The sequence below is a fragment of the Nicotiana tabacum genome, chromosome 17 (assembly GCF_000715075.1).
Source record: "Nicotiana tabacum cultivar K326 chromosome 17, ASM71507v2, whole genome shotgun sequence".
NCBI classification, from domain to species: Eukaryota; Viridiplantae; Streptophyta; class Magnoliopsida; order Solanales; family Solanaceae; genus Nicotiana; species Nicotiana tabacum.
In genome coordinates, this window is record NC_134096.1 from 115926459 (window position 1) to 115953990 (window position 27532).

At 35.5% G+C, this 27532-nt stretch overlaps 3 protein-coding genes across 4 annotated transcripts; all 3 read left to right on the forward strand.

Annotated features, from left to right (window-relative positions):
• The first annotated feature begins 4564 nt into the window (after window positions 1-4564).
• On the forward strand, window positions 4565-10202 carry LOC142171618 (small ribosomal subunit protein uS5c-like). Its single transcript, XM_075234900.1, has 2 exons — window positions 4565-5275; window positions 9778-10202. Exons 1-2 carry the CDS (start codon window positions 4632-4634, stop codon window positions 10025-10027), a joined length of 894 nt encoding a protein of 297 aa, XP_075091001.1. The 5' UTR covers window positions 4565-4631; the 3' UTR covers window positions 10028-10202.
• Window positions 10163-13503, forward strand: LOC142171619 (transcriptional corepressor LEUNIG-like). Its single transcript, XM_075234901.1, has 8 exons — window positions 10163-10300; window positions 10504-10654; window positions 11224-11327; window positions 11427-11573; window positions 11816-11971; window positions 12431-12547; window positions 12644-12841; window positions 13061-13503. Exons 4-8 carry the CDS (start codon window positions 11553-11555, stop codon window positions 13088-13090), a joined length of 522 nt encoding a protein of 173 aa, XP_075091002.1. The 5' UTR covers window positions 10163-10300; window positions 10504-10654; window positions 11224-11327; window positions 11427-11552; the 3' UTR covers window positions 13091-13503.
• LOC107825409 (uncharacterized) lies at window positions 13124-26448 on the forward strand. 2 transcript variants are annotated; one of them, XM_075234897.1, is made up of 20 exons: window positions 13124-13174; window positions 13802-14052; window positions 14142-14249; window positions 18378-18475; window positions 18861-18970; window positions 19052-19572; window positions 20021-20069; window positions 20153-20240; window positions 21353-21385; window positions 22278-22327; window positions 22432-22659; window positions 23009-23140; window positions 23284-23325; window positions 23513-23663; window positions 24243-24346; window positions 24433-24579; window positions 24824-24979; window positions 25438-25554; window positions 25651-25848; window positions 26061-26448. In XM_075234897.1, exons 3-20 carry the CDS (start codon window positions 14179-14181, stop codon window positions 26208-26210), a joined length of 2445 nt encoding a protein of 814 aa, XP_075090998.1. In that variant the 5' UTR covers window positions 13124-13174; window positions 13802-14052; window positions 14142-14178; the 3' UTR covers window positions 26211-26448. The 2 variants fall into 2 exon arrangements, with proteins under 2 accessions (XP_075090998.1, XP_075090999.1); XM_075234898.1 differs by lacking the exon at window positions 13124-13174 and having other exon boundaries at window positions 13802-13856; window positions 13956-14052.
• The last annotated feature ends 1084 nt before the right edge of the window (window positions 26449-27532 follow it).

Below are 27532 nucleotides of genomic sequence, written 5' to 3' on the forward strand. Positions count from 1 at the left end.
TGATGTTACATTTCAACTTTCTTGTCTTTCACGTATAATTAGTGCGGACATTTCTCTTTTTGTTGAAGTTCTCTTCTTATATATAGAGAGAACTAAGATTTTGTATATTAAAATTGAAGTTTTGAACAAAGAAAATAGTTCAGAAATCTTGTAGGAACTCTGTCAATGCTCACAATTCCTTTTCGAAAAAGGACTCAAGTTTAGTGCTGCATTCACCCATTTCATTGATTCGAACATGAGTTTCACTTAGTTAAGTTCAAGCTAGATGGTCGGAAGCCTTTCAGACAACAAGTATGGATTTGGATTTCGTACCTTTGATGTTAGTCCATAAGAATCAGGCGTTAAAAATTTAACTGCACCTGATATTTAGACCAATTCAATGAATACATGACACATTTTTATTTATCATCTTCTTACCTCAATTGATGACTTAGCTATAATATAGCCACCCACCTAAAAAAGTAGTTGACTGGATGTATAATATATGTAAAATTAGCGTATGATTCATGTATACTGGCTAGTAGTAATAAATATTTTTGGTCGAGCAGCCAAGTGTGCAACTTTTTCACAATAAATTATTATAATTTAATGTAAACACGGGATGTGAGTAAGTTATTATAAATTATTTTCCTATGTTTGGTTGACTTAAATATTTTGAAAAATATTTTTCTCATGACATCATTTTCCTCCAATTGGAGGAAAATGTTTTCTCTATCAAAAGAAGAGAAAATATTTTCCAAAATTCTTTTTCAGCCTTCTCTACCCCTATTTCACATCCCCGCCAACTCACCCCACCCACCCCATCCACCCCAACCTCGCCCATGAACCACCATAAATAGAAATATTATTAAGAGTACTTTCTTTTCATGTTGTCAATAGAGTACTTTTTTTCTTATTTCAACAAAATGAGTATATATTCTTTTCATGATGTAGAAAAAGTATTTTCTTTTATTTCAATAAAATGAGTACTTTTTTTCATAAGGTGGAAAAAATATTTCCTTTCATTTCAACAAACCGACTACTTTTTTTATGATGTGAAAATAATATTTTATTTCATTTCAACAAACTAAGAATTTTCTTTTTCTGAAATAGAAAAAGTATTTTTTTCCAATAAAATGAGTACTTTCTTTTTATGATGTAGAAAATTATTTTTTTATTTCAACAAAATGAGTACTTTCTTTTCATGATGTAGAAAAAATATTTTCTTTCATTTCAACAAAATAAGTATTTTTTTTTCATGATGTAGAAATTTTTTTATTTATTTATTTTAACAAAACGAGTACTTTCTTTTCGTGATTTAGAAAAAATATTTCTTTCATTTCAACAAGCCGAATACTTATTTTTATGATGTGAAAAAAATAATTTCAACAAACCAAGTATTTTCAATCCCTGAATAAGAAAAAGTATTTTTTTCCCCAACAAAACGAGTACTTTCTTTCATAATGTAGAAAATTATTTTCTTTCATTTCAACAAAATGAGTACTTTCTGTTCATGATGTAGAAAAGTATTTTCTTTCATTTCAAAAAACTAAGTATTTTCTTTTTCTGATGTAGAAAAAATATTTTCTTTCATTTTAACAAAACGAGTACTTTCTTTTCATGATATAGAAAAAGTATTTTCTTTCATTTTAACAAAACGAATATTTTTTTTTTATGATATAGAAAAAATATTTTCTTTCATTTCAACAAACTGACTAGTATTTTTTCATGGTGTAGAAAAATTATTTTCCTTCATTCAACAAAATGAATAACATTTTCATGTTGTAGAAAGGATATTATCTTTTTCAACAAAAAAAAAGTAGATTCTTTTTAGTTATCGAGCTTAAATTTCAACATTGTTCTTGTTCTTGTGTGAAAAGTTAAGTAGCACATTAGTTCTTTTGGGTTTGTGTGGAATTTGAAAAGAATAATTAAATTCTTGAAGAAAATAGAGTTTGGAGGGGAGGGGGGGAGAGAAGGGGAAGGAGTACATGAAATATGAGAATTTTGGGGAAGGTGGGTTGAGGAGTGTAGTCCTTAAAATATTTTATACTCTCTAACCAAACGTTAGAAAATATTTTCTGAAATATTTTTTTTCACTCATCAACCAAACAGGGGAGAATAAGTGATAAAACCACTCATTTTCCATGAAAATATTTTTCAGAAAAACATGTAAGTGTCCTGAATTTCTGAACTACTAATTTAAAATTCAGGACATAAGATTTGAACTTCAGGACAAAAAATTTTAACTTTAGGACACGATGTCCTGAAGTTTGAATTTTGAGGTTTAAATTCTAGGAAGTCGTGTCCTGATTTGAGCAAAATTGGCTAATCTTTAAATACATTGTAAACTGTGGATATATTTAAAAAAACATGCTTAAATGGCTACCCGGTGTAATTTTCACCAAAAATTACCCAAACTTTTCGAGAGTCTAAGTGGGCGTTTGGACATAAGAATTGTAAAATTCCAAAAAAAGTAAAAAAAAAAAAAATTCAAGTGAAAATGGTATTTGAAAATTAGAGTTGTGTTTGGACATGGATATAATTTTGGGTTGTTTTTGAAATTTTTTGAGTGATCTGAGTGCAAATTTTAAAAAACAGCTTTTTTGAGTTTTTCAAATTTTCGAAAAATTCCAAAATGCATCTTCAAGTGAAAATTGAAATATTTATGACCAAACGCTGATGTCGAAAAAAAGTGAAATTTTTTCGAAAAAAAGTAAAAAAATTCTTATGTCCAAACGGGCTCTAAATTAGTCACTGTCAACTCCATCTTTCATTTTTATCCAAAATCAGAAACTCACTTGAAAGATGAGCATAAGATTATAGGGGCAAGTGCACATAATGCCATTCTCAGGGATACTATTTAGGAATTAACCAGTACTTATTTTGTCCTGAAATTTTAAACTAAAAATCTTAATTTCAGGACAATTTAGAACATTTTTGTCCTGAAAATTTAACTGAAAAATTGAAATTCGGGACGCATTGACTAATTTGAGAAATTTTCAGAAATCACTACTGTTTAGTGGGTATTTACTTCCTATAGTTACGATATACATGATTATTTCCTATAACTACTATTAAGTTGTTACGGTAGTGTATTCGTTGTATTTGCGCTGCTGTATTAATGAATACAACAACAAAAAGCGCCTAAAATCAGGGCAGTCCAGCTGTACGCGCATGTATTCCCATGTATTCGCGCCATGTATTCATAAATACAGTAACGACAATCACCTTAAAAATAGGTATGTCCAGCTGTCTAATAACAGAAATAATATCAATTAGTGTGATACACTCCTAATATAACTAAATAAAATCAATTCTAACATGCCTCATTATCAACCTAATTAATTAGAATGATTTTTCAGTTGTATAACTGTTGTATTTAACTTTTGTATTTAGTGTGTTTCAATTTTTTTTTTTTTGATGTTGCATTCATTAGATTCAATGTTTGTATTTACTCTATTCTCTATTTTATATTCAGTGTATTCAAATGTATTGTATTGACAGTATTTTAGTTATTCCTAACATATGTTATTACTACCGTATTCAGTATATTTTATTGGTTGTATTCACTATATTTCTATTTGTATTCAGTATATTTTACCGTATTTCACTATATTTTAAAATTAAATGTATTCACTGTTTATATTCTGTTCTATTTTAATGTTTGTATTCAGTGTATTTCAATGTTTATATCATGTATTCAGCTGTATTAAAAAAATATAGATATTCGAAATACATAAATACATGCAAAATAAATGTATTTATGTAAAAATACAATTTTTTCGAGTGAATTTGTATATAATATAGTGTATGTGTATCATTGTATGTGACTAAATAGCAAAGAAGAGAAGAAAGTTCGTCGAAGATGGCGTTTTCCGGCCAAGAAGAGAAGAAAGTTCGTCGAATCCGTACAACAAATTTATGATAAGAATTCATCACATTGTTCCTTTCCGTTTGAAAAATTCACTCTTTTCTGTTTCCTGGCTGCCTTCTACTCTATTCTAATGTCTCGTCGGCCATCAATACTAGGGCGTGTATCTTGAGTTACTCGAAAAGAGAGAGATTTTTCTTTCTCGTCGGCCATCAATACTAGTTGCTCGATGAGAGAGAGAGAAAGAAGAAGAAAATTGAGAGAGAATCTTTTGTTAATTGAAAGAAAGAGAGAGTAAAAATATAAATATCGTATTTCATGCCTCAATGGTAGTATATCCATAAATACCTATTTTTCTATAAAATATAATAATTTTGATTTATAATAAATAGGGTGTATACCTTTGATATAAGAGGTAAAATTTCCTTACTAAATAGCAGTCTTTTAGAGTGAGTACCTGGTGTCATTTCTTCTAGGGATTGTTACAGAAATAGCGGGTCAGATTTAATGATTACTTTTTCTAGCCGGTATATATAGATTATACATATATATTAAATATCCGCCGGCTATTTTAAGTTTAAGAGATTAGGTGGATGACTATTTGGGTTAAATCTTCTTTCTTCTAAGACTACATACACTCATTACAAGAGGCCCAAAGTTAGGCCCAAATCGTAGTCAACTAGTCCTAAACTCAGCCCATCTTACCACTTGAAAGTTAAAGGATAAGAAGATTACATTTCTTCCACTGTACTTCGCCATTGACACAAGACAAGAGACAATGGCAGCAGCATCTGCTTCGCTCTCCACCTTCTCTTCCCTCTCTCTACACACAACCCCTTCTCGTTTTTCACCCTTTCAATCCCAATCATTCTTCCTCCCTAAACCCATCCACCTATCAAAACTCAAGCCCATAACAGCCAATTCCACAACCGTCGAAACCACTTTCTTTGACAACACAGACCCAGAAGAAATTTCCACTTTTGATCCTCCAGAACGCCCTGAAGACTTCATAGAACCACCCTCTTTCGACGATGGCCCCTTAGAATCCGAAGACGACATTGCAAAAGCTTATGAAGAGCTTTATGGGCCAGCTTACAGTGGAGAGACTTTCCTTGGGAATGACATTTATACAATGGACTCTAAGGTGAAAAAGACAACTGGGTTTGGGAAAACTAAGAAAGAGAAGGCCAAAGATGGGTTTGATGAGAGAGTGGTGCAAGTGAGGAGAGTTACTAAGGTTGTTAAAGGTGGGAAGCAATTGCATTTTAGAGCAATTGTGGTTGTGGGTGATAAGAAAGGGCAAGTGGGTGTTGGAGTTGGTAAGGCTAAAGAGGTGATTGCTGCTGTCCAAAAGTCCGCTGTTAATGCTAGGAGGAATATCATTACTGTCCCTATGACTAAGTACTTGACTTTCCCCCACAGGTAAATTTTGCTAACTTTTAAATATGTATGTTCTTTCACTAGTAAATGTTGGGTTTTGACATAAATATAGAATCTTCTGTAGTTTTCAGCTAGTTTGGAGGCTTGGAATTCCAATCCTAAATTGAGCTAGATGGTGCAATTTTTGGGTTTGTAGCTATGGGTTATTACTGTAGAAACAGAAATTCCACAAGTGTCTATTCAATGCATTTTACCACCAAATCTTATAGTCTAGTGGTATTGGCGGGAGGGTTTTATACAATAGGAGTGAGTTCGATTTTGATTGTCTTTTTTTTCTTCCCCTAAGTAATACTTAATTGTTAACCTAAACAAAATGTGTTTTAGTTCTGCACCTTGAGGATATTGGTTGAGATGGTTAATGGTTATTTTTGAAGCAATAGTGGGACTGGGTTCTCCGAAACTTCCTATGGATAAAATCATGACGTTTGGGTTCTCCAAGATGATGATTGGATGGTTGAGACATAGACTAATAACATAGAGATCTCATGTCCGCATACCATTTATAACACAGCGTGAGCCCATCTTCTCTAGCCTTCGTGGGCATAATTACTGGAACTTGTGTTTGTGGGCTGTAGCGGGTGCCAATGAATTAGTTGCGGTGCAGGAATTGCATACCTAAGCCCCACTGTCTTTAAAAGAATATTTGAGGTCTATTTTATGCATTTCTGCAATTCAACAAGGGCAGAGAGAGCTACTGAAGTCCTGCTTTGCAATGATAGAATATAAGCAACTTCTCACCCTTATAAGGTTGGGGGTGTGGCGTATCAGCTTCTTATCTTTTTTTTTTAAGAAAAAAACAAAAGATATGAATCCTCTATTCCAATTGTTCCGCTTCTTATCTGCTTCCCTTTCCATTTGAGTTCCTTCTGAGGGTCAAATTGTTGCTAATAGTTCTGCTTCCAGCCTCAGGGCTTAGGTAGTATAGTGCAGGACGAATCCGAATTGTGCTGGTAATCAAGTCTGGTATTTGTAATGCAAAAGTGAACCATGTCTGGTATTTAGGTGGAGAAGGATAGAGGGGTAGAGTGATCAGGGAGGGGACATTATATTGAGTTTCATAGCTGGAGGCAACAGATTTCTCGGTGCTGGATCTGCAGTAATATATGAGAAATGATTTTTGCATAGATTGGTCATTGCACTGTGGAGATGGGGTTGCATCAGGGATCTGCCCTTAGCCCGTTTTTGTTTGCCCTAGCGTTGGATGTGCTGACGCGACACATACAAGGGAGGGTGCTATGGTGTATGTTATTTGCTGATGTCATAGTACTAATTGACGACAGTGTTATCAAAGGCGAAAAGCGCAAAAAAGCTCTAAGGCCCGTTGGGGCTTTAAGCCCAAAGCGCAAATAAAGCTTGGGCTTTAATGAAAAAAGACGCAACTGGAGAAAAAGTAAAAATATGCATATGTAGTTTAAGACCAATAATTATAAGCATGAATAAGAAATAACAAGAAAATTACGATAAAGTGAAATATCAATTATTTAGTGTTGCCTTTTTAGGATTACATTCATTGGTAAGGAAAAGTATGCCTTAGAGCCTTGATGCGACACTGAAGCACCCGTAAAGCGAAGCGAAGCGCTCAACATGTTTTGAGCCTCGCTTCAGGGTTTAAGTGTGCCTTTGACAACACTGATTGACGAGATGCGAGGGGGTGTTAACGCTAGGTTGGAAGTGTGGCGACAGACGCTGGAGTCCAAAGGTTTCAAGTTGAGTAGGTTGAAAACTGAATACTTGGAGTGCAAGTTCAGCGACGAGAGGTATGAAGAAGAATTGGAAGTAAAGATTGATACTGGAATTATGAAGGATTTTCTAGATCAGTAGTAGGTGGTGCTTGTCATGGATATACTTGATTACTGAGAATTTTAGCACGAAAGGTAAAGCGTGCGGATGTAATACAGTTATGGTACACATGACATGATGATCTGATATTTGATTAAGAGTGATGCTATTAAGCTCCTAAAGTAATTCAACGTAGGCATAATTCCAGTTATTGGTTATGTTTAAGGTCAAGGGCCACAACTAAATTTGGTATCTAGCATTTTGAACCCTGGTCTTTCCTGATTTTCACCGGGCAACATCGTGGCTTGTAAAATGGCATACTTAATATGTTCTATTTAAGCATCTGAACATAATCTAGTTTATTTTTGTCGTAAGGAACCTCTTATTTTGTTGACTATATATGTCAAATTGAGATATGCACAAATTTGTGTTTTTGTGTCTATTTCTTTTAGTTGATTTAACGGAAAAGGGTCTGATCTGTCCCTTTACTATGATAAATTGTTTAAATTTGTCCCCCGTTATACTATTGGACCATAAAACTCCCTGCCGTCTTACTATTCGAACACATATACCCCTTATTTGACGGAGGGGACACGTGGCACCAATCCGTGCCCTTTTTACATCTGGGCACATATTAAATCGACTCATCTCATTTCTTTTAACCCGGTTCACTTCAAAAAAAACATTGCCCGGCCCAAAGTCCACCCACATTGCTTCTCTAATCTCTCTCTCTCCTCTTTTCCTTCTCACTATTATAACCATGGCCGGAATTTCCACCGGTGAACTCGCCGGAAACGATGGAGAATCTTCAGATTTGTCACCTCGCACTTTCTCTTCCCCTTTCTCTATACCTACACACATATTTATACACAGATCTGGAGAAATATACACGAGGTCAAAAATTTAGCTGGAAGTGTAGCAACATTAGCCAAATTAGCCAATTGGTTCTGTTCCTGGGTAATTACAGCACCTCCATTTGGAAATTACCTTGAACACAATTCTTTCCTCTCTATTTTACCATTATTAATAAACCCCTTTGCAACTCACTCTTACATATATCACCAAAAATCATTTTCATCACCATTTTGAAAATGATGGTAAATGTTGCCAATTTCTGGTTACCACAAGCAAAAATAATTAACACAACAATGACATTTGGTCATTGATCTTCAAAATTAGCAACGGTTTTTTCTAAACTCAGTCTAGGTCCTAATGAAAGATTAAACTTAATTCAGAAATTCCCATAAGATGTAAGCCTGTTCCTTAAATTTTGGACTTCCTATTTGTGAAAATGACAATAAAATTGCCTCAGAATTGCAGCAATCTCTTCTTCGGCATTTCAAGATCCAACTGAGTAGCACATACGGGGTGTCTCAGATCTCCACTATACTTCCAATCTTATTTGGCAGTGACGGCGAGTGTAGCGGGAGGTGGTTGTGGAAGAAGAAAGGAATGGAGGGGGATAAGGTGGAAGAAGAAGAGGGTTAGGTTATGGGTTATGGGTTATGGGTCTTGGGTAATGGGGCGGGTCAAGTTTAATTTTAGACCAGATATACCAAGAGGCACGGATTGGTGCAACGTGTCCCCTCCGTCAAAGAAGGGGTATATGTGTTCGAAAGTAAGACGGCAGAGAGTTTTATGGTCCAATAGTATAACGGGGGACAAATTTAAACAATTTATCATAGTAGAGGGACAGATCAAACCCTTTTCCGTTGATTTAATAGATAACAAGAAATCTACATGTACCCCAATATTTCATGTGTCTGAAATGTGTGAGATTCTCTAGATTTTAGCTAGCTCGCCGATCAGTCTGATAAGTATATAAATTGGTCATCAATGATTCTAGCCTATGCATCTGAAAGAGATTAATCTGATCTGTCCTCACTTTTAATCCTTGGTCGCACCATTAGCTGTTACTGTGTCATTTATCAGTTTCTTTGTTGGAGTGGAGGGGGCTGGGGAGTTTCTTTCTTTCATTTTTTTTCCTTTTGTTTGGGTGGTGTTTGTTTTTGGAACTTCTTTTTTTCCTGAGGAATTAAGAAACATGTTAATGACTTAGCAGTTAGCAGTACTGCTATGTTTAATACTTTTGAAGACTGGCTATATATGCTAGGATGTGCACTGACTGTAGAGCTGTGGTTTCTTGTCGTGATTATCCCAGCACATCTGTCGCTAAATCTGGAGGAATGAAATGGTAGGCCTTGAGAGGATTGAATACGATAGATAATTAAGTCTTTTATTTCATGTTCCTCTTTTATTGATTGTCATCCTAATGAGAAAAAACTGATTTGTCTAAAGGTTCCACCACATCTTGCCTTGAGGAAAATCTTATGGGAGTATTTACCTTGACATGTATGTAGTTCCGAAAACGTTAATAGAATTATGCAGCTCATCTCGTGAAAGAATTATCTCGCGATGGGCACCCGAGTGTGATTTAGCGGTCAAAGAAGTGGGGGAAACCATGGAAGAACGAGGTTCAAATTCCAACGGAGACAAAGAGACAAAAAACGCTAGATGATTTCTTTCTATTTGCATAAATCTTCGTTGGTAGAGTTACCCAATACATGTATTAGTTCGAGGTAGCATGTAACCGTTGAGATCCAAGCAAGTTGGCTTGGACACCACCGTTATCCGAAAAGAGAAAGAATCATCTTGTTATTGTTTATAACATAGGGATCTAACATTGCTGACCAACTTAATTGCAGATCTGAGGGAGACTTTGGAGCAGCAAGGGTGATGCTTAGACCAGCAGCCCCTGGTACCGGAGTTATTGCTGGTGGTGCTGTGCGGATTGTTCTCGAAATGGCTGGCGTTGAGAATGCCTTGGGTAAGCAACTTGGGAGTAACAATGCCCTCAACAATGCAAGAGCCACTGTTGTAGCTGTTCAGCAAATGAGGCAATTTAGTGAAGTTGCTCAAGACCGTGGGATTCCTATGGAAGAACTATGGAAATGAAGAGTTTCTGTTGCTTTGATTTGTATCTTACAAGATTTTTGTAGATTTCAACTGGGATAGCTGCAGTGTACCTTTTAATTTTTCTGCAAGTGTTATTTGTTAATTTTGATGTAAATTTCAAAATGCAGCCTTCTCGAACACGATCTATATAAAATTTCACAGTAGTTCTGGCTAAGGCTGTCCAACGAGATTTATTTACATATGTTTTGATTTACATATGTTTTGATTCAGAGGGGCAGAAAGAGGAAAGCTTCACCGAGTTCTCTGGCAGCTGTAAGATAATTTTTGTGCATCTACTTCTTAAAGCCCTTCATGTGCTGGTGTTTTCATTTCACTCTACCACTGACATCTGCATCTTATTGGGGATTGGACTTCCCTTTCTTAATTTGTTCTTGTCTCTCTGTCACCTTTATAGTCACTTGGACGAATGGTCGTCAACTTTATTCTTGCTCATTTAATATATTCCTGGCATGTAGGTTGGGAAAGGGAAAGCTACTACCGATCGTATTACGAATGACGATATTAACAGCTACTTATCCCGGGGAGATGCTGGTCTGATTGGTGCAAGTAATTCACTCGCTGCATTGAGAAAAAGTATTGCTGCTTGCATTGAATCTGACCGGAAAGGTAGGTTACAACAGTCTTAATGGGTCAAAAAAATTCAATATTAGAAAGGTAGTAATTTAGATAATTGACAACCATTAGTCTGCATTGAGGAGAAGTTTTTCTGCTCTCACTCAATCTGAATGGAAAGGTAGGTTACAACAAGCTAACAGTGATTTAAAAAAGGGAAAATGTCTATCTTGCAATACATTATCCCATCAGGGGTTCTTACTTTTGTCAAGGACTAGTAAATAACTAGTATTTTGCAATACATAATTCCATCAGGAATTAAGGGTGATAGTGTTATCTCCATATTATACCCTGCTTTATTCTTCCAGTTGCCACTAGTGCTTTAGGGACTACTGGAAGATTCATTGCACATATCTGACGGTGTATAGTTGATGTATGATAATTGTACTTTATCATTAACCTCTTTACTCAAAAGCAAGTAGTGATCTGGCAGCTTCTCATGGTGGCTAATAGATGGTGTCATCTGTAGGTTTCTTGTGAAATTTACATCTAGGATTTGAGATCAGGCTCCGTAGCTGCTAGTTATCGGCACAAAGGATAATTGAGTTCTTTTTACTTTGCAGGCATCTCTATTAAAGAGATTGGAAGTCTTCACGCAACACACAGCGAGCTCCTATGTTGCCACTTCCATTCACAAGGGAAGTTGTTGGCTGCTGCTGGACACGAGGTTTGTCATATTAACCTTCTACAGGATTCTTGTTGGTCAAATGGGAGAGCTTACCTCAATTTCTCCTGTTAATGAACTCGTACTGTGATCTATGTTTAGGTTGTGATTTGGGACTTGGAAAATAATGATGTTAACACTGGAGAAGGTCATGCTCATCTCGTTACAGATATCCGTTTTAAACCAAATTCAACAGTGTTTGCAACATCTTCTTTTGACAGAACTGTGATGATATGGGATGCAGCCAAGGTACTACTATTTTCCATAATAAATTTCATTTGAGTCAATATTTGAGGAACTACGGTGTTGCTAAAACATCTTATGTTGTTTTTACACCTACTGGTCAAACTTAGATAATCTTTTTATTTTTCCTATGGCTATCAGGACGTTTCTGATAATGATAACTGTTTAATCTCTTAAGTTACTTCATTTTTCTTCTGTCTATTACAACCATGATACCGTACCTAATTCACCATCTTGTCTTAATCCAGCCAAGCAACCCTTTCCAAAAACTTGTGGGGCATGCTGATCATGTGATGTCCATAGATTTTCATCCATCAAAGGTGGGTCTTCTCAGTTCTTGTGATAGCAACGACGAGATTAGACTGTGGGATGTCAATGACGGTGATTGCAAACTCATTTTTAAGGTTGGTGTCTCCACTTCTTTTTGTAATTTTGATGAAGAGAGTGTCTCTACTTGACATAGGAAAGTCTCCTTCATTTGATATTTACCTGCTTTTCTGTTTCCATTTTAAATTTTACTTATCTACCTACTCTAAGTCATTGTTGAATCTGTTTTGCTCATGAATACCTGCATTTAGCATGTGGGAAAAGCCGATCCCAACTAGCTTGGGATTGAGTTGTAGTAATATTTGTTGTTGTTGCAAGGAATTTCAAGGTTTTCAATATCAGTAGGTCGTCACCATGTGAATACACATTCAAATAGGCCATTTAGGATATAAATGGGTTGAGTTTCATAATATTATTTGACGGATATAGGTACCACATTCAACAAGGGAAAGTACAGTGCTAAAGTGACTTTCTAGAAAGTTAGCTTTACTCAATTCACAAAAGATAGTATTGATTTGCTCTTGGTACAAACGCAGGGAGGTAGTAGACAGGTTAGATTCCAACCTCGATTTGGGAACCTTTTGGCATGTTCTACAGGAAATATTATTAATATATTTGATGTGGAGACTAACAGCATCCAACAACAGTTACAAGTAAGATGTTTTATTCCAAATCAAGCTTGTCTTAAATTTCTTATCTACTGCATTACTGTATCGTATTAATGCGGTCTCCTTTTCTCTGATATACAGGGACATGTCAGAGATGTCCGTTCTATCTGTTGGGATATGAGCGGGAATTTCCTGGCATCCGTGAGCGAGGATAGTGCACGGATATTGTGTGTTAGCGGAAGAAAGTGTTTACATGAACTGCGCTCCAGTGGCAATAAGTTCCAGTCATGCACTTTCCACCCTGACCGCGCTCAAATCTTGGCGATTGGTTCTCATGAGGTATGCTTAACAGATGAAGCTTTGAGCTCATAGATAAGTTCTTTGTAGACTTGGCTTGATTATTGTCTCAATATAGTTGCACAACAACAAATGTAACCTAGGATTATTCACATGAATCAGATGTAAGCATCTCAAAACGTGTTTCAGATAACTTTTTAGATGATCCTAGATTCTTTTGATATTTCATGAAGGAAAGTAACATGTCGAGTGTTGTTGCAGTTACTGGAGCTGTGGAATCCAATGTACTAGAGCCACAAAACTTGGCCACACCAAGCACATGATGGCATAATTTCTTCATTTGCAGATTCACCTCCGACAGGAACCATAGCTTTAGTGAGTCATGACCGGTATATCAAGATATGGGAGTGATACTTTGTTGCATGCCAGTTTATGCAACTATACCCCGTGTTCGCAGCTTCCATTATTAATTTACTATTACCCAACTATGCTTCTTGGTTTAAGACTTTTACTTGGGACAAAGCAAGAAGACGGTATTCTTGATTTTGTTGAGGGATACACACCATTTACCTGGAATGAGTTATTTGAGTGGCTGTATCACTACAGAAACAGTCACAAACTTTGATTGCATAGTTTCAAACTGTAGTTAATCTTGACCATTGTACTCTTCTGCCCTATTTTATTGTTTGTATTTTGAAATTGAATTTAAAATGTTTGTTTTTGTGTATTAAATACCTAATATAAAAATTTAATCAATGGATAAAATATCACATCAAAATTTAAAATAGAATAATTAAATGTACTTTACTTCTTAAATTGGAATGTTTATAAAATCAATATTATTAGTTAAAATGATATATTTTATTTTACATACTTTTGAATATAACATTATATCTCATACATTTAGGGAGTAGTATTTATTAGGTCTGATTTGGGAATTGGGATTGTTTTAATTTTTTTTTTTTAAATTACTACTTATAATTATTCGATATGATGTAACAGAAATAGGATCAAACAATCAATTCAATAACCTGATTGGGCCGATTCAATTTACCGGGTATTCCCATTACAAATCCCAAAATCTTCCTCATTGCTCTCTTACTGCTTCTGGAGGTTAATTAATCCCAATCAAAAACCCAGCACTCACAAATCACAGACACACACAAAATATGGAGTTGAAAGAATCGAGTAAAAGAGAAGAAGAATCATCAGCAAAAGCAGTACAGGTTGGAGCTTTGGCTCCTGGAATCAACGTCCGTATAGTTTCCCCCTTCTCCGCAAATATGATGTTTTTAAACTTTAAATTCATCTGTTGTAGTTGATTTTTCGTTTTTGGGTTCAGGGTCATACTTGGTATACGCTAAGGAGTTGCATTTTTAATGTTGGGTTTGTGTCTTGCTGTTATATTGGACTTGGCTTTTTCGTCAAGTACTTTTCTTCTTCTTAGCAGGTATGTTTCAGCTTTTGTTATTCAGTGTTGTACATTTGATTTGCATTGGTGTATAGTTATTTTTGCCTACATGTTAATGTACTTGAAAACTGTCAAGTAAGCTTTGTATAACTGGATTAATCGATTTGGATAAAATAAGTAAATAATCCTTACTTTGGAGGAATAGATTCCCACTTCAAATCTTTGATTTTGTGTAGTGCCTGGAATAAGTGATAAAATGTAGAATTACAAGATCATGTAACTAGTTGACAACATTTGTTGGATTATTTCTTTGGAAAATAAAGATTAATCTAGGACAAAGAAAGGTTTTCCTAGACTCATTAGGACTAATGGCCGAATGATCATCCTTAAGGTGTTCCGTTCCCTCTGTGCATCGTTTTCTCTACCAGCTGCAGAGACACAGAGCTGCAGAGACACACGTATTGCATTTTCCTAGAGATATAGACTGGATAGAGTCAAAGAGTACTGCAGACAAACTAAACACTATTTGTCAGCTGACATGGTCTAAAAATGACTTCCCTCGCTCTTTGGTAGAAGTTATTCTCCTTACAACTATCTCAAATCTTAATTTCATAAAATATTTGAAAAACGTTTGGAAAATGTTTCCATCGTATCACCACCCTAAATCAAAAACAATTACTACTAGTACTTACTGTCTATTTTTCCAAGATATTGTCATCATCATGTGATTAATTGAGGAATATAACATACACTTTGTTAATCTTCATTCTGAGAATGAATTTACCTCACTAAAGTCTTTTTATGTCGAAATAGATACAAAAAATGCTTTCTCTTAAATAACATTTATGTTAGAGCTAGAAATTGACAAATCATTAACATCGACATAGGGGCAAATAATAACTTTTGACTTATTCTAATACTTATGATAAATGCAAGAATCAAACTTTACGTTGTTTTGGTGCCTATCTCAAGCCATTCCGATATGTCAAATGGGGTTTGGAACTGCCTTGCTTTGGAATCACAATTGCTCAAATATGTCATATTCTTTCCTAGGAAGTAGTGTTGAAGACATAGTAAAGTCGATAAAAGTCTATTCTCTCTAACAAATTAAGTTTTTAAACGAGATGGTTATACAATTTAACATGATTTTTATTGTTGATACAATCTAACATGGTAACAAAGCAGATAGAGGTCCTAGGTTCAAGTCTCACCGTCACTTATTGTTTAAAAAAAAAAAAAAATCACATGGTTGATTTATAGAAAAAGACTCTGACCCGTACATGAGGTAGTTTTTTGAAACATAATTAAGTAAATAAAAGTATACTCCTTTAGTAGTTTAACCATTTAGATAAAGTGGGTTACCCAATTTATCACCTAGAACCAGTGTTTTTAAAAGCGAAAGAGCGAAAAGGCAATAAGGTCCATGGGACGTGAATCGAAGAGCGAGAAGTAAAGTACATAGTTCTTCGAAATGAAGTGCACTATTCACGACATTAAAAAATATCAAATATATATGAATTTAGTATTATAATGATCAAATTGTAATTAAAAAGCTACTTTCAGTATTCAACAAACAATAATGTATTAATGTCGATACTAATCCAGCTCAAAGTTGAGATACAAAGAATTGACCGTTTGTCACTTTGCGTGTTATTGTATGAAGCTCACACATCTATGAAGTGCATGGCTTCACCTATGAAGCAATAATCCATTTCTTTGCATTGTCTCATTGCTTTAAGTGACAAAATGATGTCTTGATAGCACTAGATGATTAAATGCTCCTTAAATGGAAATATGATGTTAATCTTTGCATAATATATAGATGTTATTACTAACTTACCACATTTGTAAGAGTTCATACATGCATGTTTGGAGCTAATGAAAATCTTCCTTTATCGTAATATGCGGTCCACCTGAACATTTTAACAAACATGAAGACATTTCGTTATGGTTTCTATTAAAAACCACTGGATAAATCTTAATAGGCAATCCAATGCCTTCTTTTCAGTATAACCATATGGCATTTGGAACCTATTGGCCTGACTAGTTCAGATTCATACCGCGTAAGGCCCATTTAAAGGGAAAATACTCAGGATCTCTTCATTCCCGGGGCTCGAACCCGAGAGCTCTGGCTAAGGGGGGAGGGATCCCATCCATCCCACCATACCCCTTGGTGATGCAATCCGATGACTTAATAAAAATAGTATCTATTCAACAATAATTAATTTCTTACTTAAGCTATACCATCTTATCAATCTTTTTTGTCTCAGATTATGTAATAAGAGTTTGCATAATCACAATGGCATGACTTTTATTGATATAAATTACTTGACTACCATTTTTTGGTAACTAGCTTTCGAAATTAATTAGTGGGTTAAAATAAAAGAATGTATGACCTTCAAAAAGCGTAAGTGGTTAGCAACAATTAAATCATATCTAAATTAGAATCTCAGTTTTCAGTTGTCATATAATCTCAAGTATTTCAAAATTATTCAATACCCTTGTACTTCTCTAAATTGATTGATAACTCCCTAATTGTTACTCTTTACACTACCAAGAAAATATCGTTTTTACACTATCACGACACTTCATAACACGTAACAATTAGCCTACAAGCTTGACAATGTAGCATAAAAAGATTGTAGATAATATAGTTAATAGATTAAACTACACTGACAATGTAAACTATTTTTATACTTTCAATTCGGATGTGTTAAATCAAAATGGGAAAAAAGAAGAAGAAAAAACAGGGGGTGAGAGGTTGTTTCTTCTTGAGGTATTTACGAGTTTAACCCATCTTGCATGGAATTCAGCTCAAAAATTGCTTAGAAACCGAAATGGTCAAAATTAACGAGTGATTGTCTAATTGTGAAAAGGTCTATTAGATTAGCTCAAATTTAAAAAGGTTCACTGTCTTTTTTTTGTCACCTCTTTTGGTTCGAAGCGTTAGGGGTTAAATATTGGAGTAAAAGTTGTTGTCTATTTGTCGCCTAAAAACGCAGGCTCGGACAAACAATTCATTAATCGTCTTTTACTGTGCTTCCTTCTTAGAATTGGCTTCTATTGTAACTTTGCTTCTGAGCTGCATTAACACCTAAGTTGCTCCGACACGGCAGTTTAGGTGCCGCACCCGTGTCGACACGACACTAGTACGGGTGTGGGTATGAGATCCATATCAGATCTGGTCAAACAATTTAGGGTACTTTGACCACGACGGATGGAAAATTTTGAGACGAGATACAATTTGATTCCCGAATCAAAACCAAAACTATGATAAATTTGAAGAAAATAGCATACCTTATCTAGGAAATTAATCCTTTACTTATCTACAACTTGAGAATAAAAAAGAATTCCACACTTTACAAGCTATACACAAGTATTCCACAAAATTTCTCATTATTTAGAATCTTTTATTTTTTAATTTTTTTATTTTTTAAAATTATTTTTAGATGGATCCCCGTACCCGTATCCGTACTAGGATCCATATCCCCGAATCTTAGAATTTATATTTTGACGGATCCGACCACTAGATCCGCACCCGTGTCGGACACCCGCACCCATGTCCGAGCAACTTAGATTAACACATCTTTATTTGCTTTTTGTTTTTCTTTATGGTACTTTCAATCAAAAAGAATACTTTACAAAAGGTAAATTTCCAAGGATAAAACTGTGGCATTGTCATTTTTACCGCTATACTAGGGGCCACCATTTCTCTATTTAAATCCAGTGTTTTGCTATTTTTTTCCCTACACTTTTGCATGGTACTGTCACTCTCCTCCCATCTCTCTCTCTCTCTCTCTCTCTCTCTGCATTCTTCTGTCTGTAATCCAAGTGGGATTTTGGTTCTTGAGACTCTTTCTTCATCTTTCCCAGTTGTTCTTGCTCAAACCTTCTTTCCCTTCCCTTTTCTGTGATTAAGTAACGCTTTGTTTTTGGTGATCATGGCCAGTTTGGAGGCTCGACGCTTGTAAGTTTTTATGTGTTCGCCAATTATTTTATAGCAAAAACTACTACGCCTCAATTGTTTTATACTTACATTTTTAATGATTGATACTCTTGATAATCTGTGCTTGTCTACTTTTCATTTGATTTTGGGTGTATGTGATTTTCCCCCTTTGTTTGACTGGTTTTAGTCATGCTTTTCTTTTATTTGTTTGTGTTTTTCAGACTTGAAGTTGTCATTCTTAATTACATGGTTAAGAGAGGTTTCCATCAGACTGGTGAGGTATTCGCCAGAGAAATTAATGCTAATCCAAATCCTGTTGGTAAGTAACTCCTTTTAATGAATTCTATTCTTTTATCAGATGCTAAAAACTGATCCTCTAATGAATTAAGATATGTGTTTTAGTAATGATTGTTATTTACCTGAAAGGGTTGTAAAATTCTCATGCTTAGTTTTGTAATTCTTACATATGACCATATGGTAGATTGTTGATCGTGTTGTTCTTGAAAAGTTTGCTAATAAGTTGAGGTCATTCTCTTTGATTCATGTGGTACATTCTAGTTATCTACTGTTGGATGTTTTTGAAAGTACTGTATTAACCGCCCTTCAGTAATTTAGAGAGACATGTATAATGGAGTTGAAGTTACGTGTTAACGTGATACAGGGCTTTGGAGTAATGATATGTGATATTTGTGATACTGTTTCAGCTATCAATTCTCCTGAAGGATGTCTGCAAGAGTGGTGGAATATATTTTATGAAGCATTCGGCTCTAGGTTCCCTGAGGTTGCTCTATTCGCGGCCGAATCCTTTGATAAGGTGTTACCCATAGAACTTTTCTAAATTATGTTCATGGTTAACTGATATGAAATAATTGCAAACTAATTTCTGAATTCTCAGGTCGCACAGACAGTGGAGAACGTTGTGTCTAATATCGGTCCTGTAAGTTCAACCTATGCTCCTTATCATACAGGAGAAAACATCTCTACTGTGACGGCATCCTCTCCTATGATGCCGTCCCCTCATTTGATGGCATCCTCTCCTGTGATGGCATCCAACGGTCCTGATCTTATGGACCCCTATATTTCAGATTTGTTGTCATCCATTTGTCCCAACTTGTTGCCAAATTTATCTCCTCCAATGGCATCTATTACTCCTGAAATGATGCCAACAGGGGGAGATGTCCTTCAGAATGGCTGTTCAATCATGCCAAGGACAGGGTATATTCTGCCCAGTTTCACACAATTTTCTGTTGGACCAAATATTCGGATGGTGCAAGGGCAACCATCATTAGATCTGCTGCCCGGAAGAATGCAAGAGCAAGCCCAGCATATGACTCCTTTAAGAGACGTGACATCAATTTTAAAGTTTCTTGAGATTAATAAAATGGATGGCATGCTTCCATCTGCAAGCAACTCTGGGTAATAGCATGCTATATTTATTGCTAAACTGATCATTCTCGTCGCATTTTGATCTATTTTACAATGCTTCCTTTGTCGCTTCAACGAGGATAAAGGTTGAGCACTTGATGCTATGTGGTTTTTGTTTCGCTTGGTCTGATATTATTGTCTTAAGCTGCTAAGGCAACGTAAAGAAAATTAGCCAAAATCACGTTATTATTCTGTCTTTGTATTGCTACTATGAGTTTCTGATATATTAAATATCAAGAGTTTCTTGTAAAACATGGCTATTAAGACGTGCTCTTTAGTCTAGTAAGCAGAACCTACTACTTAGCGAGTATTATGAGATAATCTTTTCACATTATCTTGATATTCCAAACATGTTTTGTATGTGAAACCATTACTTGCTTGTTGAAGTTATTGAATCAGAATCTTCTAATTTTCTATGATGCATGTCCATGTCTTTCAGCTATCCAATTCAGCAAATTCCAACGGTTCCTCCACAGTGGGAGGGCAGAGTATGTTTACATTTTCCCCAAACATATTTGCAAGCTTTTTAGTAGTTATTTGTAAATAATTGACAAGCTTTTATTCTTTCCAGGGCGACAGACGTGGTATAAACTTGGAAGGACCTATGCAGATGGAACCAAATCTTTATTTGCCTCCATGGCCAGAACATTCTGACGCGGGTTTGTTTGTATCTTGGCTTAAAATATTATGCATGTAGTTTATAGAATCTTTTGTCTTTGGCATTGATATTGTTGGATCATGGGTATGTGGACTGTCATTTAACTTTTACTCCTAAGTCAACTCGACGCGCATTGTGATAAACTGCAAAAGACTTTTAGCACTAAAATCCATTAGAATGATAAATTGCATACATCAAATAGCACTGGCTCAATCTTAATTTGTAGCAGTTGTAAATCCCTCTTCGTTTGGATTAATATATGTCTACCATAAACATCAAAATACTGTTTCTGGATAGGTTTCATTGTCAAGCTTAAAGGGAATAAGTCATATACTAAGTTTTTTGCTGTCTCGCTAGCTAACGTAGAAAACGATTTTAGGCCAGCAGTTGTTTCTATGTGAATCTCTTCCCGACCTGGTCAAGCCACATAGGCACCAATTGAGATGGGAATGACAGGTGTTTTAGATTTATAAATGAGGCTCACATGGGCCTAAGGTGGTCTAACGGCACCACTTGGGATGGGAATGACAGGTGTTGTAGTTTAATAAGTGTGGCTCACATGGGCCTAAGGTGGCACTTATTACTTAGTTATCAAATAATACATGGTTGTTCAACTTCCACTCGCTCTACCTTAGCTTGTATATTTTGCAATTCAGACATGTGGAACCCTGAGATCAATAGTTCTGGAACATATTATTTTGACATAAGTATAAATCGAGTTGTTGACATAAGTATCAAGTATCAACTAATACATGGCTGTTTTTGTATAAATTTTACTTCGATTTTCTTCAATATTACATTTATATTATCAAAAAAAGAAGTTATTATTGTGAAAATATTTCCCAATATAATTCTGAGATTTAAATTTTTATACTAAAAATGTCTCCTTGAGCCGAGGAGCTATCGGAAATAGCCTCTCTGCTTCCACAAGGTAGGGTAAAGGTCTGCGTATACGCTACCCTCCCCAGACCCCACTTGTGGGATTTCACTGGGTTTGATTTTGTTGTTGTATAGTAAAAATGTCTCCCATTTTGAGTCTAAGATATAGATTTATTATACCGTGTGTAATTCAAGGTTGTCTCGAGTTTGAGGTTGATAATTTGATTGTTGCAGAGTCGTGCTTGAACTTGTCTACATTTGTTCGAGGTGAGAACTCCAACTTGAAGCTAGTTTGATATTTGAGCTTGAGTTTGAAGTTGAGTAGTATAATACTTGAGGTGAGCTCAAGGATGAACGACTAAGCTCGGCTCGATCCAATTTCCATCTATGGATGGCTCTCATTTCCTTGGTGATTATGCAAATGGCTAGCGAGGCATTTGCTTTAGTAGAATCTACACAACTAAGATGATATAGGACATACCTTCCCATGTGGACAAAGATGCATGCTGCAGGTTGAAGTAACAAAAGGATAAACATAAGGCAGCTTAGGATTAAGATACCAAAGAAAGAATGTGGCACCCTCATTCAATGAAGTTCTTAAAATAGAATTTTGATATGATGCACTTCTTATTTGCATCTTTTTATCTTTTGGTTTTTGAAGATTTTACGCTGTATGTAGCAATTAATTTCCACTAGCTTGCTGAACAAGCTCTAATTACTGTGTTTCTTTGTTCCTGTTATAGTTTCATTTCTTCGATGATTAGATTCATTGTCAATTAGAAGTTTTGATATTAATGGACACTAGGCAAAACTAACATGGAAGGAAGTATGACATAAGCAGACAACTTTTAAACTTACATTCAGCAAAATAATCAGTTTTATGAGTGCCTAGCACTTGCAAGAATCACCATGAGATGTTCTCGCAGTGACAATATAGACAACGTTTTAAATAACTTCTAAAGATAGATTTTACAATGATCCCATCTATCTTATAGTTGAGGCTTAGTTGTTGTTGTTGATAAAATTTACAATGTAGGTTAGTAGATTAGCCACTTTATTTACTTTAATATATATGTTGGTACTTTTATGCACTTTTAGGTCTCCTCATCCTTTTTCTTTTTAAAATATTCTGTTGATTTTTCTTCCACTGTACCTGCAGGGAGCAACAGATCTCTCCAACAAGCATCTCATCAAGGATGGCCGTTAGTTGTGAGTGTCTTGAACTTTTGCATCAATCGAAATGTATAGTCCATTATGGTGTTTCAGTTCGGTTTCAACTTTAAGTTGATTCATTCCTTTTATATTCAACCCAGGGAGTTGGCCCAGTTTCCCCTGTCATTAACCATCAAGTTGTACATCCTAGTGTAATAGTACCGACTCAAAAGGAACAGTTTTTGAGAACTAAATTCTCTCCTCAACAGGATGTTTTACCAGAAGTGGCAGTTCAAACATTGGATGAGCTCAACTTTCCTGCCCCTGCAAGTTCTGGTGATTTCAATCGTATGCTCATTCAAGCTGGCTCGAGTGGCAAAGATGCAGGAGTAAGTTGAATACTCAACTAATCATGTCGCTCCTATTGATTGTAGCATGCTGCAATTATTTTAGCCGTGAAATAGACCATGGGTTGCTATTCAGGATTTTATGTTCTGTGAAATCTCTTTGTAAAACTTTGCACATCAAGTTATCAATTGTCAAAATAAGAGCAGTAAATTAATACTCTAAAAAGAAAGAGCCTATGTAGCAGAAAGAAAAAGAGGAAAAAACTTCAAAGTATTTGCAAAGCAATAACCAGATTGAGGACAAAATAAAGACTATCCTACTATACTGATGTTACAGATCTTTATCCTACCTCACTATTTCTTCTATTTGTCTTCTTCTGGTATTGAACAGATGCTTGGCGATAAAAATAAAAGAACCCTGGAGAATTTACCAGTTGACCAGCAAATATTAGCTCCTGCAGGAGGAAAGCAAATTGCAGTGCAGGAGCAAGTGAACCAGCTGAGACTGCAGTCTTCAAATAAGGTTGGCCTTAGATCATAAAGAAAGTAACTGATTTTATTTGAACATCTTCAAATTTCAGCAATATTTTAGCAGTACAAGAGTTGATGGAGACGTGCATCTTCCCCTATTTGACCACTGATTTATTTACATGTATTTTGAATCAGAGGGGCAGAAAGAGGAAAGCTTCACTGAGTTCTCTGGCAGCTGTAAGATAATTTTTGTGCATCTACTTCTTAAAGCCCTTCATGTGCTGGTGTTTTCATTTCACTCTACCATTGTCATCTGCATCTTATTGGGGATTGGACTTCCCTTTCTTTATTTTTTTCTTGTCTCTGTCAACCTTTATAGTCATTTGTATCAATGAGTATGATTTAATATATTTCTGTGCTATAGGTTGGGAAAGAGAAAGCTACTACCGATGGTATTACGAATGGCAATATTAACAGCTACTTCTCCCAGGGAGATGCTGGTCTGGTTGGTGCAAATAATTCGATCTCTGCATTGAGGAAAAATATTGCTGCTTGCATTGAATCTGACCGGAAAGGTAGGTTACAACAAGCTTAATGGGTAAAAAAAGAAATTCAATATTAGAAAGGTAGTAATTTAGATAATTGACAACCATTAGTCTGCATTGAGGAGAAGTTTTGCTGCTCTCACTCAATCTGAATGGAAAGGTAGGTTACAACAAGCTAACAGTTAACAGTGATGTAAAAGAGGGAAAATGTCTATCTTGCAATACATTATCCCATCAGGGGTTCTTACTTTTGTCAAGGACTAGTAAATAACTAGTATTTTGCAATACATAATTCCATCAGGAATTAAGGGTGATAGTGTTATCTCCATATTATACCCTGCTTTATTCTTCCAGTTGCCACTAGTGCTTTAGGGACTACTGGAAGATTCATTGCACATATCTGACGGTGTATAGTTGATGTATGATAATTGTACTTTATCATTAACCTCTTTACTCAAAAGCAAGTAGTGATCTGGCAGCTTCTCATGGTGGCTAATAGATGGTGTCATCTGTTGGTTTCTTGTGAAATTTACATCTAGGATTTGAGATCAGGCTCCGTAGCTGCTAGTTATCGGCACAAAGGATAATTGAGTTCTTTTTACTTTGCAGGCATCTCTATTAAAGAGATTGGAAGTCTTCACGCAACACACAGCGAGCTCCTATGTTGCCACTTCCATTCACAAGGGAAGTTGTTGGCTGCTGCTGGACACGAGGTTTGTCATATTAATCTTCTACAGGATTCTTGTTGGTCAAATGGGAGAGCGCTTACCTCAATTTCTCCCGTTAACGATATGTTTAGGTTGTGATTTGGGACTTGGAAAATAATGATGTTAACACTGGAAAAGGTCATGCTCATCTCGTTACAGATATCCGTTTTACACCAAATTCAAGGGTGTTTGCAACATCTTCTTTTGACAGAACTGTGATGATATGGGATGCAGCCAAGGTAGTACCTCTATTTTCCATAATAAATTTCATTTGAGTCAATATTTGAGGAACTACGGTGTTGCTAAAACATCTTATGCTGTTTTTACACCTACTGTCAAACTTAGATAATCTTTTTATTTTTCTTATGGCTATCAGGACGTTTCTGATAATGATAACTGTTTAATCTCTTAAGTTGCTTCATTTTTCTTCTGTCTATTACAACCATGATAACTTACCTATTTCACCATCTTGTCTTAATCCAGCCAAGCAACCCTTTCCAAAAACTTGTGGGGCATGCTGATCATGTTATGTCCATAGATTTTCATCCATCAAAGGTGGGTCTTCTCAGTTCTTGTGATAGCAACGACGAGATTAGACTGTGGGATGTCAATGACGGTGATTGCAAACTCATTTTTAAGGTTGGTGTCTCCACTTCTTTTTGTAATGTTGATGAAGAGAGTGTCTCTGCTTGGCATAGGAAAGCCTCCTTCATTTGAAATTTACCTGCTTTTCTGTTTCCATTTCAAATTTTACTTATCTACCTACTCTAAGTCATTGTTGAATCTGTTTTGCTCATGAATTCCTGCATTTAGCATGTGGGAAAAGCCGATCCTAACTAGCTTGGGATTGAGTTGTAGTAATATTTGTTGTTGTTGCAAGGAATTTCAAGGTTTTCAATATCAGTAAGTCGTTACCATGTGAATACACATGCAAATAAGCCATTTAGGATATAAATGGTTGAGTTTCATAATATTATTTGACGGAGATAGGTATCACATTCAGCAAGGGAAAGTACAGTGCTAAAGTGACTTTCTAGAGAGTTAGATTTACTCAATTCACAAAAGATAGTATTGATTTGCTCTTGGTACAAACGCAGGGAGGTAGTAGACAGGTTAGATTCCAACCTCGATTTGGGAACCTTTTGGCATGTTCTACCGGAAATATTATAAATATATTTGATGTGGAGACTAACAGCGTCCAACTACAGTTACAGGTAAGATGTTTTATTCCAAATCAAGCTTGTCTTAAATTTCTTATCTGCAGCATTACTGGATCCTATCAATGCGGTCTCTTTTTCTCTGATATACAGGGACATGTCGGAGATGTCCGTTCAATCTGTTGGGATATGAGCGGGAATTTCCTGGCATCCGTGAGCGAGGATAGTGCACGGATATGGTGTGTTAGCGGAAGAAAGTATTTACATGAACTGCGTTCTAGTGGCAATAAGTTCCAGTCATGCACTTTCCACCCTGACCGCGCTCAAATCTTGGCGATTGGTTCTCATGAGGTATGCTTAACAGATGAAGCTTTGAGCTCATAGATAAGTTCTTTGTAGACTTGGCTTGATTATTGTCTCAATATAGTTGCACAACAACAAATGTAACCTAGGATTATTCACATGAATCACATGTAACCATCTCAAAGAGAGAACTTTTTGGATGATCCTAGATTCTTTTGATATTTCATGAAGGAAAGTAACATGTCAAAGTGTTTTTGCAGTTACTGGAGCTGTGGAATCCAATGTACCAGAGCCACAGAACTTGGCCACACCAAGCACATGGTGGTATAATTTCTTCATTTGCAGATTCACCTCCGACAGGAACCATAGCCTCAGTGAGTCACGACCAGTATATCAAGATATGGCAGTGATGCTTGTTTCTTCGTGGATCAAGATACAGCCATCAAACTTGTTTCTTTCTCTTCTTATTGGAGGATTTTTATATGATACCTTGGCCATTTACATAATCATAAAGAGATGATTCCTTATTTATAGGAATCAGTTTATTTGTCATTAATTGTTATACAATGGCAATACTTCCAAAGATCTTTTTATACTATATTAGAAAGGTATTTTCAATGCAATGCTATTCACTTTGGATGCCTCGATTTAAACTTATCCTATCCATAAAATGCTGGAAATTACATCAATCATAGTAAAACTAGAGCTGCATACACTCTTTTGCATGTTTTATAAGTTGAATAACACACCAAAGAGCCAAGAACTCAACATAAAGCAAAAATGATTTGCAATTATTATTGTGTCGGAGTGATGTTACATTTCAACTTTCTTGTCTTTCACGTATAATTAGTGCGGACATTTCTCTTTTTGTTGAAGTTCTCTTCTTATATATAGAGAGAACTAAGATTTTGTATATTAAAATTGAAGTTTTGAACAAAGAAAATAGTTCAGAAATCTTGTAGGAACTCTCTCAACGCTCACAATTCCTTTTCGAAAAAGGACTCAAGTTTAGTGCTGCATTCATCCATTTCATTGATTCGAACATGAGTTTCACTTAGTTAAGTTCAAGCTAGATGGTCGGAAGCCTTTCAGACAACAAGTATGGATTTGGATTTCGTACCTTTGATGTTAGTCCATAAGAATCAGGCGTTAAAAATTTAACTGCACCTGATATTTAGACCAATTCAATGAATACATGACACATTTTTATTTATCGTCTTCTTACCTCAATTGATGACTTAGCTATAATATAGCCACCCACCTAAAAAAGTAGTTGACTGGATGTATAATATATGTAAAATTAGCGTATGATTCATGTATACTGGCTAGTAGTAATAAATATTTTTGGTCGAGCAGCCAAGTGTGCAACTTTTTCACAATAAATTATTATAATTTAATGTAAACACGGGATGTGAGTAAGTTATTATAAATTATTTTCCTATGTTTGGTTGACTTAAATATTTTGAAAAATATTTTCCTCATGACATCATTTTCCTCCAATTGGAGAAAAATATTTTCTCTATCAAAAGAAGAGAAAATATTTTCCAAAATTCTTTTTCAGCCTTCTCTACCCCTATTTCACATCCCCACCAACTCACCCCACCCACCCCATCCACCCCAACCTCGCCCATGAACCACCATAAATAGAAATATTATTAAGAGTACTTTCTTTTCATGTTGTCAATAGAGTACTTTTTTTCTTATTTCAACAAAATGAGTATATATTCTTTTC

Coding starts and splice junctions, on each gene's coding strand:
- LOC142171618 (XM_075234900.1), top strand. CDS start 4,632: ATGGCAGCAGCATCTGCTTCGCTCTCCACCTTCTCTTCCCTCTCTCTA. Junction 5,276..9,777: donor TACTTGACTTTCCCCCACAG/GTAAATTTTGCT, acceptor ACTTAATTGCAG/ATCTGAGGGAGACTTTGGAG.
- LOC142171619 (XM_075234901.1), top strand. CDS start 11,553: ATGATATGGGATGCAGCCAAG. Junction 11,972..12,430: donor ATTGCAAACTCATTTTTAAG/GTTGGTGTCTCC, acceptor GTACAAACGCAG/GGAGGTAGTAGACAGGTTAG. Junction 12,548..12,643: donor GCATCCAACAACAGTTACAA/GTAAGATGTTTT, acceptor TCTGATATACAG/GGACATGTCAGAGATGTCCG.
- LOC107825409 (XM_075234897.1), top strand. CDS start 14,179: ATGTTGGGTTTGTGTCTTGCTGTTATATTGGACTTGGCTTTTTCGTCA. Junction 18,971..19,051: donor CGGCCGAATCCTTTGATAAG/GTGTTACCCATA, acceptor CTGAATTCTCAG/GTCGCACAGACAGTGGAGAA. Junction 19,573..20,020: donor CCATCTGCAAGCAACTCTGG/GTAATAGCATGC, acceptor CATGTCTTTCAG/CTATCCAATTCAGCAAATTC.